Source organism: Monodelphis domestica, chromosome 1 (genome assembly GCF_027887165.1).
Source record: "Monodelphis domestica isolate mMonDom1 chromosome 1, mMonDom1.pri, whole genome shotgun sequence".
In the NCBI taxonomy this organism is placed as follows: domain Eukaryota; kingdom Metazoa; phylum Chordata; class Mammalia; order Didelphimorphia; family Didelphidae; genus Monodelphis; species Monodelphis domestica.
The window spans coordinates 144,637,307-144,652,048 of record NC_077227.1 but is presented as its reverse complement, the minus strand read 5'-3'; the positions used below and the strand labels follow the sequence as shown (position 1 = coordinate 144,652,048).

Sequence of the window (14,742 nt, the reverse complement as noted above, 5' to 3'; positions counted from 1 at the left end):
AGGCCAGGTCTGTACAGAAGGCTTAACAGCACTGGATGTTAGCATAACCCATGAGAAATTTCCCATATTTAGGACTCAAAGTAAGTCTTTGAGTGCTTTAGCTAAAGCTAGATGTAGGTTAGTTTAGAAACTATTGAGTCATCTCTGAAATTTAGAAAAACTGGGAAGGTTTTGTTGCAACTGTATGATATGCAAATAATTGGAAATGAATTCACTTTGGCAGATGTTTAGGTTGGGCAGAAGAGGGAAAGATAAGCACTGAGAAAGTTTTCTTTCTCTTTTAATGAGGACAAAGTAATGGAGGAGGAGGAGAGGAAAGGCAAAGGGGGAAGAGAAGTAGGTTAGGATAAAGGAGGCAGGATGGAGGAGTCCTGAGAGACAAGTACTACATGTAACAGTGGATATTGTACTTATTTTGGAATCAAAAGACTTGAGTTCAAATGCCACCTATGATGCTGATTTTACCTGTGTAACTTTGGACAAACCATTTAATCTCTGAGGGCCTTTTACAGGGCCTCAATCCTATAAAATGAGGGATTTGGACTACATGGGATTTGAGGTCTCTTCCAGCTCTAAATATATGATTGATCTTCCGAGAGGAAAGAAGAGATACAAAATATGAACAAGAATGATCAGAGGCATGCTCTAGACTTTGTGCCCATTCAAAAAGTAGAATGTTGAATTGTTACCAAGAGAAAAAATAAGAATGATGCTTTCTTTTGCTCTTCTTACATATACTACCACTCCACCCTAACCCACCTCAGCTTTGCTTTTCTGCTACATTAATTAATATAATTGTTTTCTAGAAATAAATTTAATTCATACTGAGAATCTTGGAGAACCTATTCCTTTGGAGAATACTAGCCTTAGTATTAAAGCTAATAATACTAGTCACTTTTCTACAAAAATAATGCCCTCTGCAAATACAGATTAGGTTCTTTAAAAAAATAAAAAACCTTACCTTCCATCTTGGAATCAATACTGTGTATTGGTTCCAAGGCAGAAGAGTGGTAAGGGCTAGGCAATGGGGGTTCAGTGACTTGCCCAGGGTCACACAGCTGGGAAGTCTCTGAGGCCAGATTTGAACCTAGGACCTCCCATCTCTAGGCCTGACTCTCAATCCACTGCTCAGTGCCCCCCAGATTAGGTTTTTGACAGATAGTCCGGTATGTGACCTGAGATGTTTTTCCAGAGGTGTCAATGTTAATGCCTTAGCTAATCTATTCAACATTTATTCTTTAAGCCATATCTCTCTCTCTCTCTCTCTCTCTCTCTCTCTCTCTCTCTCTCTCTCTCTCTCTCTCTCTCTCTTCTCTTCTCTTCTCTTCTCTTCTCTTCTCTTCTCTTCTCTTTCTCTCTCTCTCTTCTCTCTCTCTCTCTCTCTCTCTCTCTCTCTCTCTCTCTCTCTCTCTCACACACACACACACACACACACACACACACACGCATGCACAATTGCAAAACAGCTAAATCCACTTAGGAATGGATATTGTGGTCCTAGCATGGAGTTTTTGTTAGAATATTCCTATGTACTTAATGGAGGGCACATCCATAACCTTTGGCTTCATTAGTTCTGTGAGCAAGCCAAATAAGTTAACCAGCCATGGCATTCTAGAATAATGAGGCCATTCCTAGAGGAAAGTTCCATTATACTACCTCTGACTTCAAGATTTCTATACAAAATTCAGTGTATGTTCTTAATATACAATGCTATCCAATCTTCCCAACATACACATGCACAAATTATCCTGTTTCTTTTCAATAAATGTTATCCTTCCAGAGTCTCAGTCTAGTCTTGGTTGTTAATCCCACAAAATCTCAGTGATTCTTATGATTTCAAAGTGATTTCCTTCTTTAAGGATCTCTGATTTATCTTGCTTGTTTCCTGGAGTAATTTCATGTGTAAATATCACTGAAACCATAGGTTTCCATAAGTTCTCCTTTTTTAAGTGTCTCCTGTTAACTTGAGTTTCTCAATTTCTTTTCTTTCCACATTTGAGCTACTTTCTGTGGTATTTCAATTGGAGGATCTATGTAGAGAATCTTCTCTCCTTTCCTTTACCTTTAAAAGCCCTTTTGATTAGATTGGTAAGATTCTAGGTGAGTGCATTCATTTGGAGTAGCTCTTATTAGTAACACCTATCCCTAACTAGGAAACAGCTATTTCTGTATCTTGAGCCCTGGTCCAGAAATTGAAACTCCTTTTCATCTTCTTAGGCAACTAGCTGCTCATTTCCTAAATCTGATTCTCTTACCTTTGTCCCTTGCTTTCAGTGATAAACAGTGAAGAAAGCAGCATCTATGCCTGCATAGTCTTCATATTTTTATGCAAAGCATGTCAAAAAATCAACATATCCAAAACTTTGTCTTCCAGTCACTCATGTTCACAAACTGGATTGTCACACCAAAATTTCTGACCAATCCGTAATAAAACCTCTGTGGTAGAACTCTGAGTCAATAACCATTTATTAAAAGAACCTGATCCTTTTTAATGAATGAGACCTTATTATCTGAGAAGCCCCCTTGTGCTCTAGTACAGATTTTATAATCCTCAAGTCCCAGACAGTCCAGATGGTGAACCAGAGAATACAAATTCCGAATGGTGGCCACGTGCGTGGTCTCAAGCAATGGATAGGCAGATCTTTACCCACACCCTAGCAACCGGCAGAAGTTGGGCAATCATCCAGCAAGCAGAATCCCACCCAATGTTGGGCAATCAAGGGAAATGACAAAAGGATCAGAGGGCACCTAAAATAGCTTGGGGGAGATGGTAAGGGTCATCTCTGCTCACTGGATGTGCATCCATCATTGATTAAGGGATCATAAGATGGGCAAAAGAATGTTTATCTCCCCAAGTTGTATGAAGAGGAAATGTCAGAGGGCAAAGGTCTAGAGGTCAGGATGATGCCTTTCCTCAAGTTGTCATTTCCTCATTATGAGTAGAGGTCCTCTGGCTTGGACATTTTTGTGGTTAAGTAAGTGTACTCGTGGCTCTTAATATACAGTCCTACACCTGCTCCTTATGGCCTAAAAAAGCATAATATAAGAAAGAATCCTTTTAATCTGATGTGAATATAAGGTGGATCAATATCTATATAATCAGTCTTGATTGACTACATATGAATGTGGATATATTGAGCAATCATTTATGTGATCACACTGTTTAGTTTACTTCCAAAATAGTAGTACTCAAGAGAGAGAAAACTATGGATCAATCAATCATTTTTCACAGGATGTCATCCTTAATTTGATTCCTCATTTTCACTGACCCATATATCGAATCAGTTGCCAAATCTTGTCATTTCTTTAATTCCACTCACTTCTCCTTCACATATCCCATTACTCGTCATCTTGTGCTAAGACTATTGCATTAACTCTTTGGTCTCCCTATCTCAAATCTCTCTACATTCCAATCCAAGATCCACATAGCTATCAAAGTACTTTTCCTAAAGCCCAAATCTGAACATGTTACTCTCTTCTACTCAGTAAACTCCAGTGGATCTCTAATCAAGGATCAATTATAAACCTCTATTTGGCATTTAAAAACCCTTTACAATCTGGCCACAAACTACATTTCCAACTTTGTTACAAATTATTTATTTTTCATACATATATAGTCCAGCCATACTGGCCTTCTTGATGTTTCTCATGCATGAATCTCAGCTGCCCTCCATCTAGAATTCAATTCTTTTTCTCTTCTATCTCTTATAGTTTCCTTTAAGACTCAGCTCAAGTGCCAATATCAAAGGAAACCTTTCCTTATGCCCCCAGCTTGTTCTGTATTCCCTTGAAAATTACCTTGTAACCATTATATATATATATATATATATATATATATATATATATTTATCTAGGTACTTGTCTTGTCCATCTTGATTGCTCCATAAAAGAAAGAGTAGTTTCATTTTTGTCTTTTTATCCCCAGGGCCTATAATAATGCCTGGCATATAGTAGATACTTAACAAATGCTTAATGATTGATTAAGTTATTAATTAATAATCTTTGGCAATGCTTTCCAGATTCTGGCAGTATCTTAGGTGCCTATATGAATTACAAGAAGTAGGCAGTTTTTATCCATTTTGATTAGTCTTGAGAGATTTTCTGTTACATTTTAGATATGCACTCTGAGAAAGTAATAGAGCCCTCTCTTATTATTGTTAAGGAGGTTAACAAATAACCAGTAGCTGCCTCAAGACTCCTTAGCTGGCAAGTCACCCACCACCAATCATCACCTTTCTTCTCTTCTTCTTCTGACCCTTCCTGGATAACCTTCATCTGTGATCTACTTTATCATTTCTCGGAGGTGAAACAACTGCTATTTAATCTTTCTTGGCTTCAGTTTCTTTATTCATAAACTGAAGTGGTTGGAGTAAGATGATACTCGAGCTTCCTAAATTTTATACTCCTTGACAATCCAGGACTTCAAAGGTCTATGACTTCTTCAGTATGGGTACTCCCTCCATAAACAATAAAACTTTTCTATCATCGAATAGATGACCTTTGAGAATTGCCATAGATTTCTTTAAAATTCCCACCCTATATTCTCTGAGTTGATACTGAATCTAAGACTTTGAGTCAGAAAGGAAAGAGAACTATAGATAGACACTAACCTAAAAGCAGATGCTAATATTGTTGTTGTCCAGTCAGGTCTGACTTTTCATGACCCCATTTCTTTCTCCAGCTCATCTTATAGATGAGAAAACTGAAGCAACAGGCTCGAGTGACTTGCCCAAGTTCACCCAGTTAGTGAGGGTCTGAGTTCATATCATGAACTCTATTCACTTTACCACCTAGCTCTCCAATAAATAACAATATAACCTAGGCCAAAGGGTGACCCATCTACATAGTACCCTTCTTAGTGATAAATAAAAAAAATAATCTTTCTAGCTTTCCTTTGCTTTTTTATCTTCTCTCTTTTCCTGTTTTCATTTCTTCCTATTTAACCTTTAGTTTCCCATTCTGATTCCTGTCCTTGAGGCAGTTATGATTTTTTTAAAAGAGGAATTGTATATTCTCAGTTTTATTTTAAAATAATTTATTTACTGGGGACTACCACCTATATTTGTAGCACTGTAATAAATGTCTAGGCATTTTTAAAAATGATCTGAGATTGTTGATCAGTGTCTTCTGAATTTGGGGAAGAATTTTTTTCCCAAGGCAGATAGGATAATGCAAAAAAAAAATCATCCTGGATTAATTACCCTCTCCTTTCTTTCATTTATTGCTTCATTCTGCATTTTCTTCAGGCTGCCACTGAAAATAACTTGACAACCCTTTCGGCAAGTTGGCAGTTATAAAGTTTTAAAGATTATTTACTCTTACACATTTCAATTATATTGGAACCAGTTCAGTACTATGCGAAAACAAGAATTCACTATAGCTGTTTCTCAGATGATAGAGAATTAATTACTGTCTTATTCTAAGACAAAAAGTGTACCAGGAATACTATTCTTCTGTTAATGATTTCCCATTTATCCTCTATATAGCATACTTTGTATATATTTGTTTTTACATTTTTTCCTACCATTAGATTGTGAGACCCTTGAAGTTAGGGATTGTTTTTTTTCTCTTTTTGACCGCCAGTATTTAGTATAGTTCCTTGGCACACAGTAGGTACTTAATAAATATTTGTTGACTAATTGATTTTTATTTTCTAATAAAAATTTAAAAGAATACTTTCCTTGAAGGCTTTAAGAATTTAATAATGCTAGTTAAATATATTTAGCATTCTCTGAATATTTTAAATTTTATTTTTCAAAATGGGGTTGGAAAACACCACCATGAAAAAAAGTCATCCTGCCAAGAGTCTGGGATTGTTTCAGCCAGAGAAGACAAGACTAAGAAGTGATTTAGCAGTGATCTTTGAGGAAGTGAAGGTTGTTGTCATACAAAATACTATTCAGGTGCTTTCCATCTCTTTTGAGAATAGGACAGAAAGGCAAAAACTGAGCACATGGTACTTTAAAGTTATATTTCCAGCTGGACTTTGTAGTAAAAATGAAGAAAATTAATTAGTAAACATGTATTAATTGCCTGCACTGTGCTAGGCATTATACTAAGCACTGAGGATACAAAAAAGAGACAAAAGACAGTTCCTATCCACAAGGAGCTTGCCAAAAAAGTTGTCAAATTATGAAATAGATTGAGATGTAAAGAATTTTACAGACTATAAAACTATAAATGTGATCTATTATTATTATCATTGTCAACTCATCTCATTTTTTATGGAATTCAGATAGAAATGGTTGAACATAAATTTAAATTCTGCTTTTTCTTTTATATTCAACATCTTGAAGTCTAAAACAATAGGTTTCTAAGGGTAGTGAGATATAAATTCATTTAAGTTTTATCTTTGGGACAAATCCAGTAGCAGACAGGGCCTCAAGAATAGCATATACCTAATCTTCTTCCCACAGGTTTTAATTATTCCCCATGTCCCTGAAGTATATTTTTTATGCAGTTTGGAAATTGAGTATTCATTGTGGTGTTATCTACTGAAAACATTCCTAAATTTTTTTTTATGGAGCTAAATGATATCCTGGTGGTTGTGGATATTTTTTCTATGGAGATGTTCCAGTTCCAGCATAATTTATTTGTTGAATTCTCAAGGTTATTTTGGAAGTTTATATTTGTAGTACATAGATTTGTAGTTTGTTAGCTGACAAAGAAAATAACCTTCTGGCCTATAATTCTAGCCACTTGATCTTGTCTTTCTAGGTGTCCTGTTATTATTTTTTTTATAACTGTTATCTCATTTTCCTTTTGGTCGGGGAGAACTTCATACTGAAACAATCTGAGTACAAGCCAACATCCTGCTATTGTTCTTTTATACATAATGTTACACAGATTATTGAAGAGGTGGATAAAAAAAGTAAAAAGTTAATTTTTTAAAAGTTTTTATAAGTTCACCTTATATAGACTCATTAAAAGCATCTTAAAGACAATGACAGGAGTTGACAGGACAAGAATAATATGCTCATTGTCCTGTTCCCAAGTGGGCTTTTCTTTTTAAACCCTTAACTTGAGTTGTAGTATCAATTCTAAGACAGAAGAACAACAAGGGTTCAGCAATTGGGGTTAAGCACCTTGCCCAGGGTTATACAGTTTGGAAGTGTCTAGGGCCAGATCTGAACACAGGTCCTCTTGACTCCAGACCTAGCTGTCCCTTCCAAAATGGTTTTAATTTTGTTTTATTAAAGCTCCATTTTTTAAAATGCTTCTTTTCCCACATATTTTGATCATTATGATCATTTGATATGGCAATATCTGTTGTTATTAAATTTTTATGGTTCAACTCAAGAATGATGATGCAATCAGTAATCACAATCACCAGGAAGACTGAACCTTGTGAGCATCACTTGAGCTAGGCCAGTCAAGTCTCTGAATTACATTTGGCATCAGTATTTTGAGTCCCCAGGAGCAAGGGGCCTCTCTCGGTTGTCTAAGGAAGGATGAACCACCCCAGACTGGTATTGGAGCAGGTCAAAACTGCTATGTTGACCAGTAGGGGAATTGCCCATGTGGAGCCCCTGCACGTCCAGCCTGGGAAGGATGGGGAGAACTAGTCTTTAAAGGAAAAAAAAAACTAAATAGATGAGCAAGCAAATAAATAAATGAATGAATAGAAAAAACAACTTAAATAAAGGATCCATCCTTTGTCTAGGCAGTTGTGGGCACCAGATCTGTCTCTAATGACACTCTGCTTCTAATACAGTTTTTTTGCTGAATTCTCCAGAATATTTGGGGGGTTTGTATTTGTAATAAGAGGCTTTGTTGCCTGTTAGTATATAAAAATAGCACGTTTCCAGTGTATAATAGTAACTACCTGATCATATTTCTCTAGGTATCCAATAGATGCTAATTTTTGCATCCTGTTGTACCATTTTGTTGCATATCTTTGTGGATCAATGGTTTGAGTTCCTTAAAGACAAATTCTGTGTCATTTTGAGTATCAATGACCTGATCCTCAAACACTGTCATTAATCCCTCCTTTTTCTGTAAATAAATCTGCATGGCACAACCATTTACTCTGTACATCTTTGTCAAAAATTTTAGGTTGAATAAACACAGATGTCACCTAAGGAGTTATGAACCTTCTGATTCAACTTATATAATTATTATAATAACAATTTTCATAAAATTTAAACTAATATGACTATTGGTAATGTTGATATGGTTGCACTTTACTATTATCATTAAGGAAGTCTATAAAATCTCCATTACATTTTTTAATATGACATTTTTATTTATTGAGATTGTTTACATATAAACTGTAGTGAATTAAGAGGGATGGACTAAATGATTTCTTTCAAGATTCAAGCAGGGCCCTCTCCTGTCATACTTTATGAATGATAAGGCTATATGGCAGAAACCCTTAGTTCAAATCCAGCCCTGCACACTTAGAATAACAGGATCTTCCATCTAAAACTGGAAGGGGCCTTCCGGCCCATCTGTTCCATCCTCTTCATACTACAGATATGGAAACTGAGGCCCAAGTAAGTTAAATGGCTTAACTAAGGTCACATGGATAGTAAGAATCAGAAAAGGGATTTGAACCCAGTTCCTCTGACAGTTGAGCTCCTATATCTCACTTACTATATGGGCATTTCATTTAATCTCCTTAGATCCAAGTTTCTCATCTTTAATATGAGGGTAGAATAGGAATGGACTACATTACCTTTAAGATCTCTTTTAGCTGTAAATCTATGATTATAATTTTCATGTATTATTTAGAATATTTAGAATATAAGTCCATATTCATTTTCCTGTTATGTCTCCTCAATTAAACCATAACTATTTAAAAAATTTTAGTTGTATGTGATTGGAAGGCAAACATTTTGTTAGAAAACATTGTGAAGGCATTTTAAGATATTCTTTCACTTGTTTCCTTAAAAAGAAACAGACAAAATGATATTTAGGAACAAGCTCTAAGTAAAAAAATGAAAGTTTCAGGGTTTAAGAAGGCAATGCTAATTAAGTTGTACTGCTGAAGTTGTATGCAATATGCATCATCTTTCAGAAATGAAACTGGCATAGCTGAGGTCATGAATCTGGAAGCCATATTGTCTTGACTCCCTTGGGAAGAGGAGTCTACATTTATGAAGTAATTAAGGTTAGGAGTATCATCTCCTAACAAATATTTGGAGTATAACCTATTGCTAGGAAAGAAAGCTTATGATCCTCTAAGGCAAAAGGAGGAATCCAATACTACAGGATTAAACTGAACTACACGAACATTTTCTTATCAATTTTAATGGTCATCCTTAGATATCACAAACTGGGATAATAATTCTAACACTATGATTTTGGTGAAGAGATATTTTATTCTTTGGGATTTCAATTCCCCCCCCCCCTTACTGATACTGAATCTCAAATTACAGATTACTTGATCATTCAAATGATGGATTTACAAACTGGGAATTTATGACCGTACATTGCTGGGGAGAAAAAGCTGAAGGAGAATGGACTTTAGAAATCCATGATATACCATCCCAGGTCCGTAATCCAGAGAAACAAGGTAAGTGACTTTTATGAATGGAACAACAATTTTTGTGATTTAAGAAAAAATTTTAACAAAAAAAAAAAGTTATTTCCTTACCTATAATCTTTATTCAGTGATAAATGCTTTTCACATTATTTAGCATGCCTCATTGTATGCTGCAATGGAAAACCTTTTTTTAACTTCTTCTCTTTTTGGGCAGGATAAAAAATTAGAGGTGTATATATTACTCAAAAGTCACTTTTTATTGGATTTTCACAGATGTTTCCCTTTCCTTTTCCATTTTTCTGTGACACATTCTAAAGCAGTGAATCACTTCCAAAGAGAAGGGAAGAGGGTGATTGTTGCCTCTAGACATCCCAAAATTTTAACTTTCCTGTTTTGTTAGCTGTGAAAAAGAAGCAACTGACCTGCTTTATTGCCCCTCTCCCAAAAAAGAACTCACAATTCAAAAGTCACAGTGAATTATTAAAAGAGAATGTCCCACTCCTTAAAAGGACTAAAAAAATTCCATTTGATTATTAACATTTAAGGTCACTCTGTTATCACTGACATTCAGTAATTTATTTCTTGTGTTACTGAATATCTAATGTAATCCAGTGTTGCCTGATCAATTGTTTAGACCTTTGGTTTATGAGTTATGGGAAAGAATGTGAAAACTGGTGCTATTTCAATTGATTTCTTCTTATTTGTACATCTGATTAGTGCAACTTGTGTATTCATTGCGTCTCCTTTCCCTTGCTCCTGTTGCTATAGACCAGGTTCATCTTAGCATGGTCTATCACAGATCTCTTTGGTTCATGCCCTCACCCAGGGTTTCTGCTGAGAACACCAAATAAAAAACAAGTCTTATTGAATCAAACAGAAAAAGCACAAGACCTCCCTTTCTTCCCGGAACATTTTACAGACACTTTAGTGGGTCACTGTGCTGAGGCTAATTCATATGTGAACAAAGAACTCGGGATTCCTAGGGAGTCAAACACTCATCTTCTGGTGGATCCTAATCAACCTTGAGACTCATTTAGTTCACATCACTAATAATACAAACTAAGAGATAGATTTCCATTACTTCTCCACTTCGTGCCTCCTTTCTATTCTAATCCTGTTTTCCTTTCTTTTCTATGTAGGCAGTACAGCCTGGAAGCTTCTATCCATGTCCTAGGGAGGCGAGGTGTTTCAATCTCCTCTCCAACCTTCTATAACCCAGAATCTATCTCCTTGTCTCTGCATTTTCATTTGTAAATGCTTCCTTCAGTCCTCAGGGACCACATGGAGGCACTAGGCTTTTTCTAGGTCCTAGTGTGTATCTCTATTGCCAATTCCTCTATTATTTACATCTCTTGAATCCCATGGCCCAAGATACCCCAGAAATCCAGGCTAGCAAGGACCACAAAGAAATCATTTGGTCTTTGACTTGTTTAGAAATGTAACATGTCAGCCAATAAGTATTTATTAAGTGCTTACTATGTATCAGGCATTGTGCTACATGTTGAGAATACAAATACAAAGAGAAAGAAAGACAAACCCTGCTCTCTAGGAGCTTCTATTCTAATAAGGGAAGATAATGTATAAAAAGAAGCTAAAAGTTGAGGGGCGGGATGTAAGAAAGGAGTACAGACTGTAGAAGAATGAGGCACAGCTAACTGAGTCCCTTCAAAGTTCTAGGAAGAGTCCACCTTAGAGGAGAAGCTTTGGGTTTAGAGGGTCCTTCCACTGTGAATTCCAGTGTTGCAATGAGACTTTAGGATGAAGCCTCTACCATGCTAGGATGGGAGATGAAATTATAATTGAGATGACAAGAACATTTGGCCTCAAATCTTCCTTCAGATAGTTTACTAACTTAGTGACTGAGCAAGTCAGAAAGCAATTTCATATACATATGTGTATATATGTGTGTGTGTGTGTGTGTGTGTGTGTGTGTGTGTGTGTGTTTGCCTTCTATCTTGAGATAGATTATAAATTTCTTGAGAACTTTGTATCCCACATAGTACCTAGCATATGCTGGATATAAAAAGTGTGAATAAAGATTTGAATAATTTGATGCCAAACACATAACCTACAGCCCAAATCTGGCTCACTTTAAATTACCACTCAGGATTAATAACAGATTTTTTTTTTAGAAACACTTCCTTCTAAGAGCTATACTATAATTCAATTTACACACTTTTTAAAAAACTCAACCTAACCTTTTCCAAAGAAAGCTATTCATCCCATTATTAATTTTAATTTGGAATCCTGTCTTTTAATGATAGGGTAGAAATTAGAGACACACTTTTTCTTTTGAATGACCAGAATCTTTTCTACTTATTTGGCCCTATTTTTCCTAGCATATGTGTGATATTTAGACAAATGTGTATATGTGTGATTACTGTGTGTCAAATATTGTGCTAAATGTTGAGAATACAAATACAAGAAGAAAAAGGATTGTTCCCATCCACAATGAGCTCATATTTTAACAAGGAAAGACAAAATATAAAAGAAAGCTGGAAAGAAAGAGGATGGGGATTAGTAAGAAAGAAATACTGCCTGTAGAGGAATGTCTCATAGCTGGCAGGAGTATCCTCCTTAAGTTGGTTCAGGAGGGGTCCTCCAATCAGAAAGAGAGGCTCTGGGGCAGAGGGCACTTCCAGTGTGTAAATTCAAGTATTGCAGTGAGAGTTCAGAATGAAACCTTGGCCATATATGTATACATGTGAATATGTATATCTCTGTATATCTCTATCTAGATATAGCTATACTAATAGTCATTGTGTATTCACTAAGGACTCCATTAGTAAGTCTCTCCTTTCTTACAGTAACAAATGAAGTGTAGCCAGGATGACAGCCCCGTTGTTTCTAGGAGCAAATCAACATAAATTCCCTCATAACTAAATTCTCTTTCTTGTCAGAGAAAATGAAGATAAAGGAGGCTTAAAATCACTATCTTCACACTTTCAGAAACTGTCATGACTTTTACAATAGGATTCTTTTTTCACATTTGCATGGAGACATGAATTAACATTCATGAGAGTATAATATTCTGTTCTGTAGAATTAAATTATATTTCACTTAGAAAGCTTTTATTGACCACCTACTGTGTGCCAGACAATTTGCTAAATAGTCCTGGGTATAAAGATATATCACATGCTCCAAGCCTTTGAGGAATGGAAAATTTCACTCTCCCTTCTCTGGAAGGCACAGATATTGACATTGAGAGCCTGCATTTCAAATGGATCTAGAAAATAAGAGATATTTGTTTATTTTATGAATGGCAAAAGATAGAAAGCCTTTTGTGAGACCCTTGAATTTAAATCTATGTCCTTTAAGTGTACCAAAATTACAGTCAACCAATCTTGAGGGAACTAAATATACCAAATTATTATGTAGCCATTAAAAGCACCAGTCAGGTCATGGATAGATTCTTGGATATCACCCAATGTGATTCATATATAAGACCTTTATATAGACTACCTTTTAATGTGGTCCAGTTGCATTGACCCAGTTATGTACTATTACATCACTACTAATGTAGAACCATCATTTTTTGTAAATGCATGGTAGAGTATTGATTGCCCTTATATATAATGCTGCTCTTACTTCTACGTCCTATGATTTGTATAATTTAGGAAAATAACCAATTTCACCTTAAAATTTTTATTATTGCTTCAAACTTTTGTTACTGTGCTCACATTTATAATGTAAAGCAGAAAGATTATAAGTAAAATGCCATTCAATTACAGGTGAATGTTTCAACATGTTAGTAGATGTGCAATACAAAAAAAGGTAGGGACTAATTCCCCTTTTTTTAACCATTAGTCTCCAGATTTGGAATGGGAACACAGAGAAATTATGCACCAAATTGTATGCCAAAAGAAATAAATGGAAAAAAGCTCAGTGAGGAAAAGTTAGAGTTAGAGTTATTTTGTCCAAATCAGTGGCTCTCTAGTAATTGCTAAATTATCTTTTATAATAATATAATTTTTTTAAAAGACAGTGGCTACATTTTTGCTTCTGGCCTGAATAATATCCTATATTATTATCACATCAAAAGAAATGCCAATTTTTAAAATTGATTTTGATGTGTTTTCACAATTGGTGATTGATGGAGCCTTTTCTGTTTCCTAAATGGCCCATAGACTGTAAAAGTTGGGAAACCACTAGGACAGTAAATAACCAGTTGAAGAATTCTTTACTGTCTATAACTCTTTGAAGGATTAATTATTGGAAAGATCTACTAGGCAGTTTCATACAGTTGAAGAACAATTAATTAGGACTTAGTAGGTTCTTATTATTCTACCATTAATTTGATATATGAATTTGGAATACCATAAAAATTCTGATACCTTAGTATCAGTATAGAATTGATACCCAATTCTCCAAGTATTAGTCTGGTAATAATAAACTATGTCTTATTGTCCAAAGTCCAGTCTAGTTCAGTTGGAGGAAAAGCCCATCATCATCAGGAGGTCAGCCACAAAATGATTAATGGGTCACCAAGTGATCCATGAGATAGGCAAAATTCAAAGTGGTCTTTAATCTTGGCACCTTACTCTTCTGCTTACACTGTGACATTGTTGAGTAAAAGAAAAAGGCTAAGAGGGTTCTTAAGAACCAAACAGTAATTCTTTGACTAAATATAAATACTCATTTAACTGTTGGAGCTAGCATGTGATCTTTGTTACAAACATAATATAGGTAGAAAATAAGAGAAAGAATGGAGGAAGATATACATTGCTGTTGACATCCTCACCAGCAAGTAAAATCAAAAGGCATAAAGAGGTTGCAGGCCAATGAAAGAATACCTATAAAGATTCCTCAGAGAATCAAATAAAGGAATTAGTGGAAATTGTTCATTATATGCCTAAAGGCAATAAGGAAATGTTTCATTTCATTGAGTACTTAGCCAGCCTTCTCTTTCAATTGTTATTATTAGCATATCAAACAAAGAGCTATGAAGAAAGATGTAACCCTCAAACCAATATCTGTTGCAGAAAACAATGTAGGGAAATTCTATGAATAAAATGTTAAGATCCTTAGATTAAATCAAGATAAACTTTTAATTTTGATATACTCAATCCAAAACTGGGCACAGAGAAGGATGGCTAAAACTGTATTGGGCAAATTAATAATCAAAAGCAAGCACAAAAGAAGAAATTTTAAATGTTGAAGGAAAAAATAAACAGAATTTATAATAAAAATCATCAAACTAATAAAACAAAGCATTGCTTTTTTAAAAATCCTAATAAGTTTCATAAAGTGAACTA

The 14,742-nt window shown here is 35.2% G+C and overlaps 1 protein-coding gene across 1 annotated transcript in view; it reads left to right on the top strand.

The window, feature by feature from the left end:
- PCSK6 (proprotein convertase subtilisin/kexin type 6) overlaps positions 1–14,742 on the top strand; it is a 258,521-nt gene that overhangs the window by 158,546 nt on the left and 85,233 nt on the right. Inside the window, exon 13 of the mRNA XM_001373227.5 lies at positions 9,381–9,517. Within this exon, the coding sequence (XP_001373264.1) occupies positions 9,381–9,517 (137 nt within the window). The remainder of the gene's footprint in view (positions 1–9,380; positions 9,518–14,742) is intronic.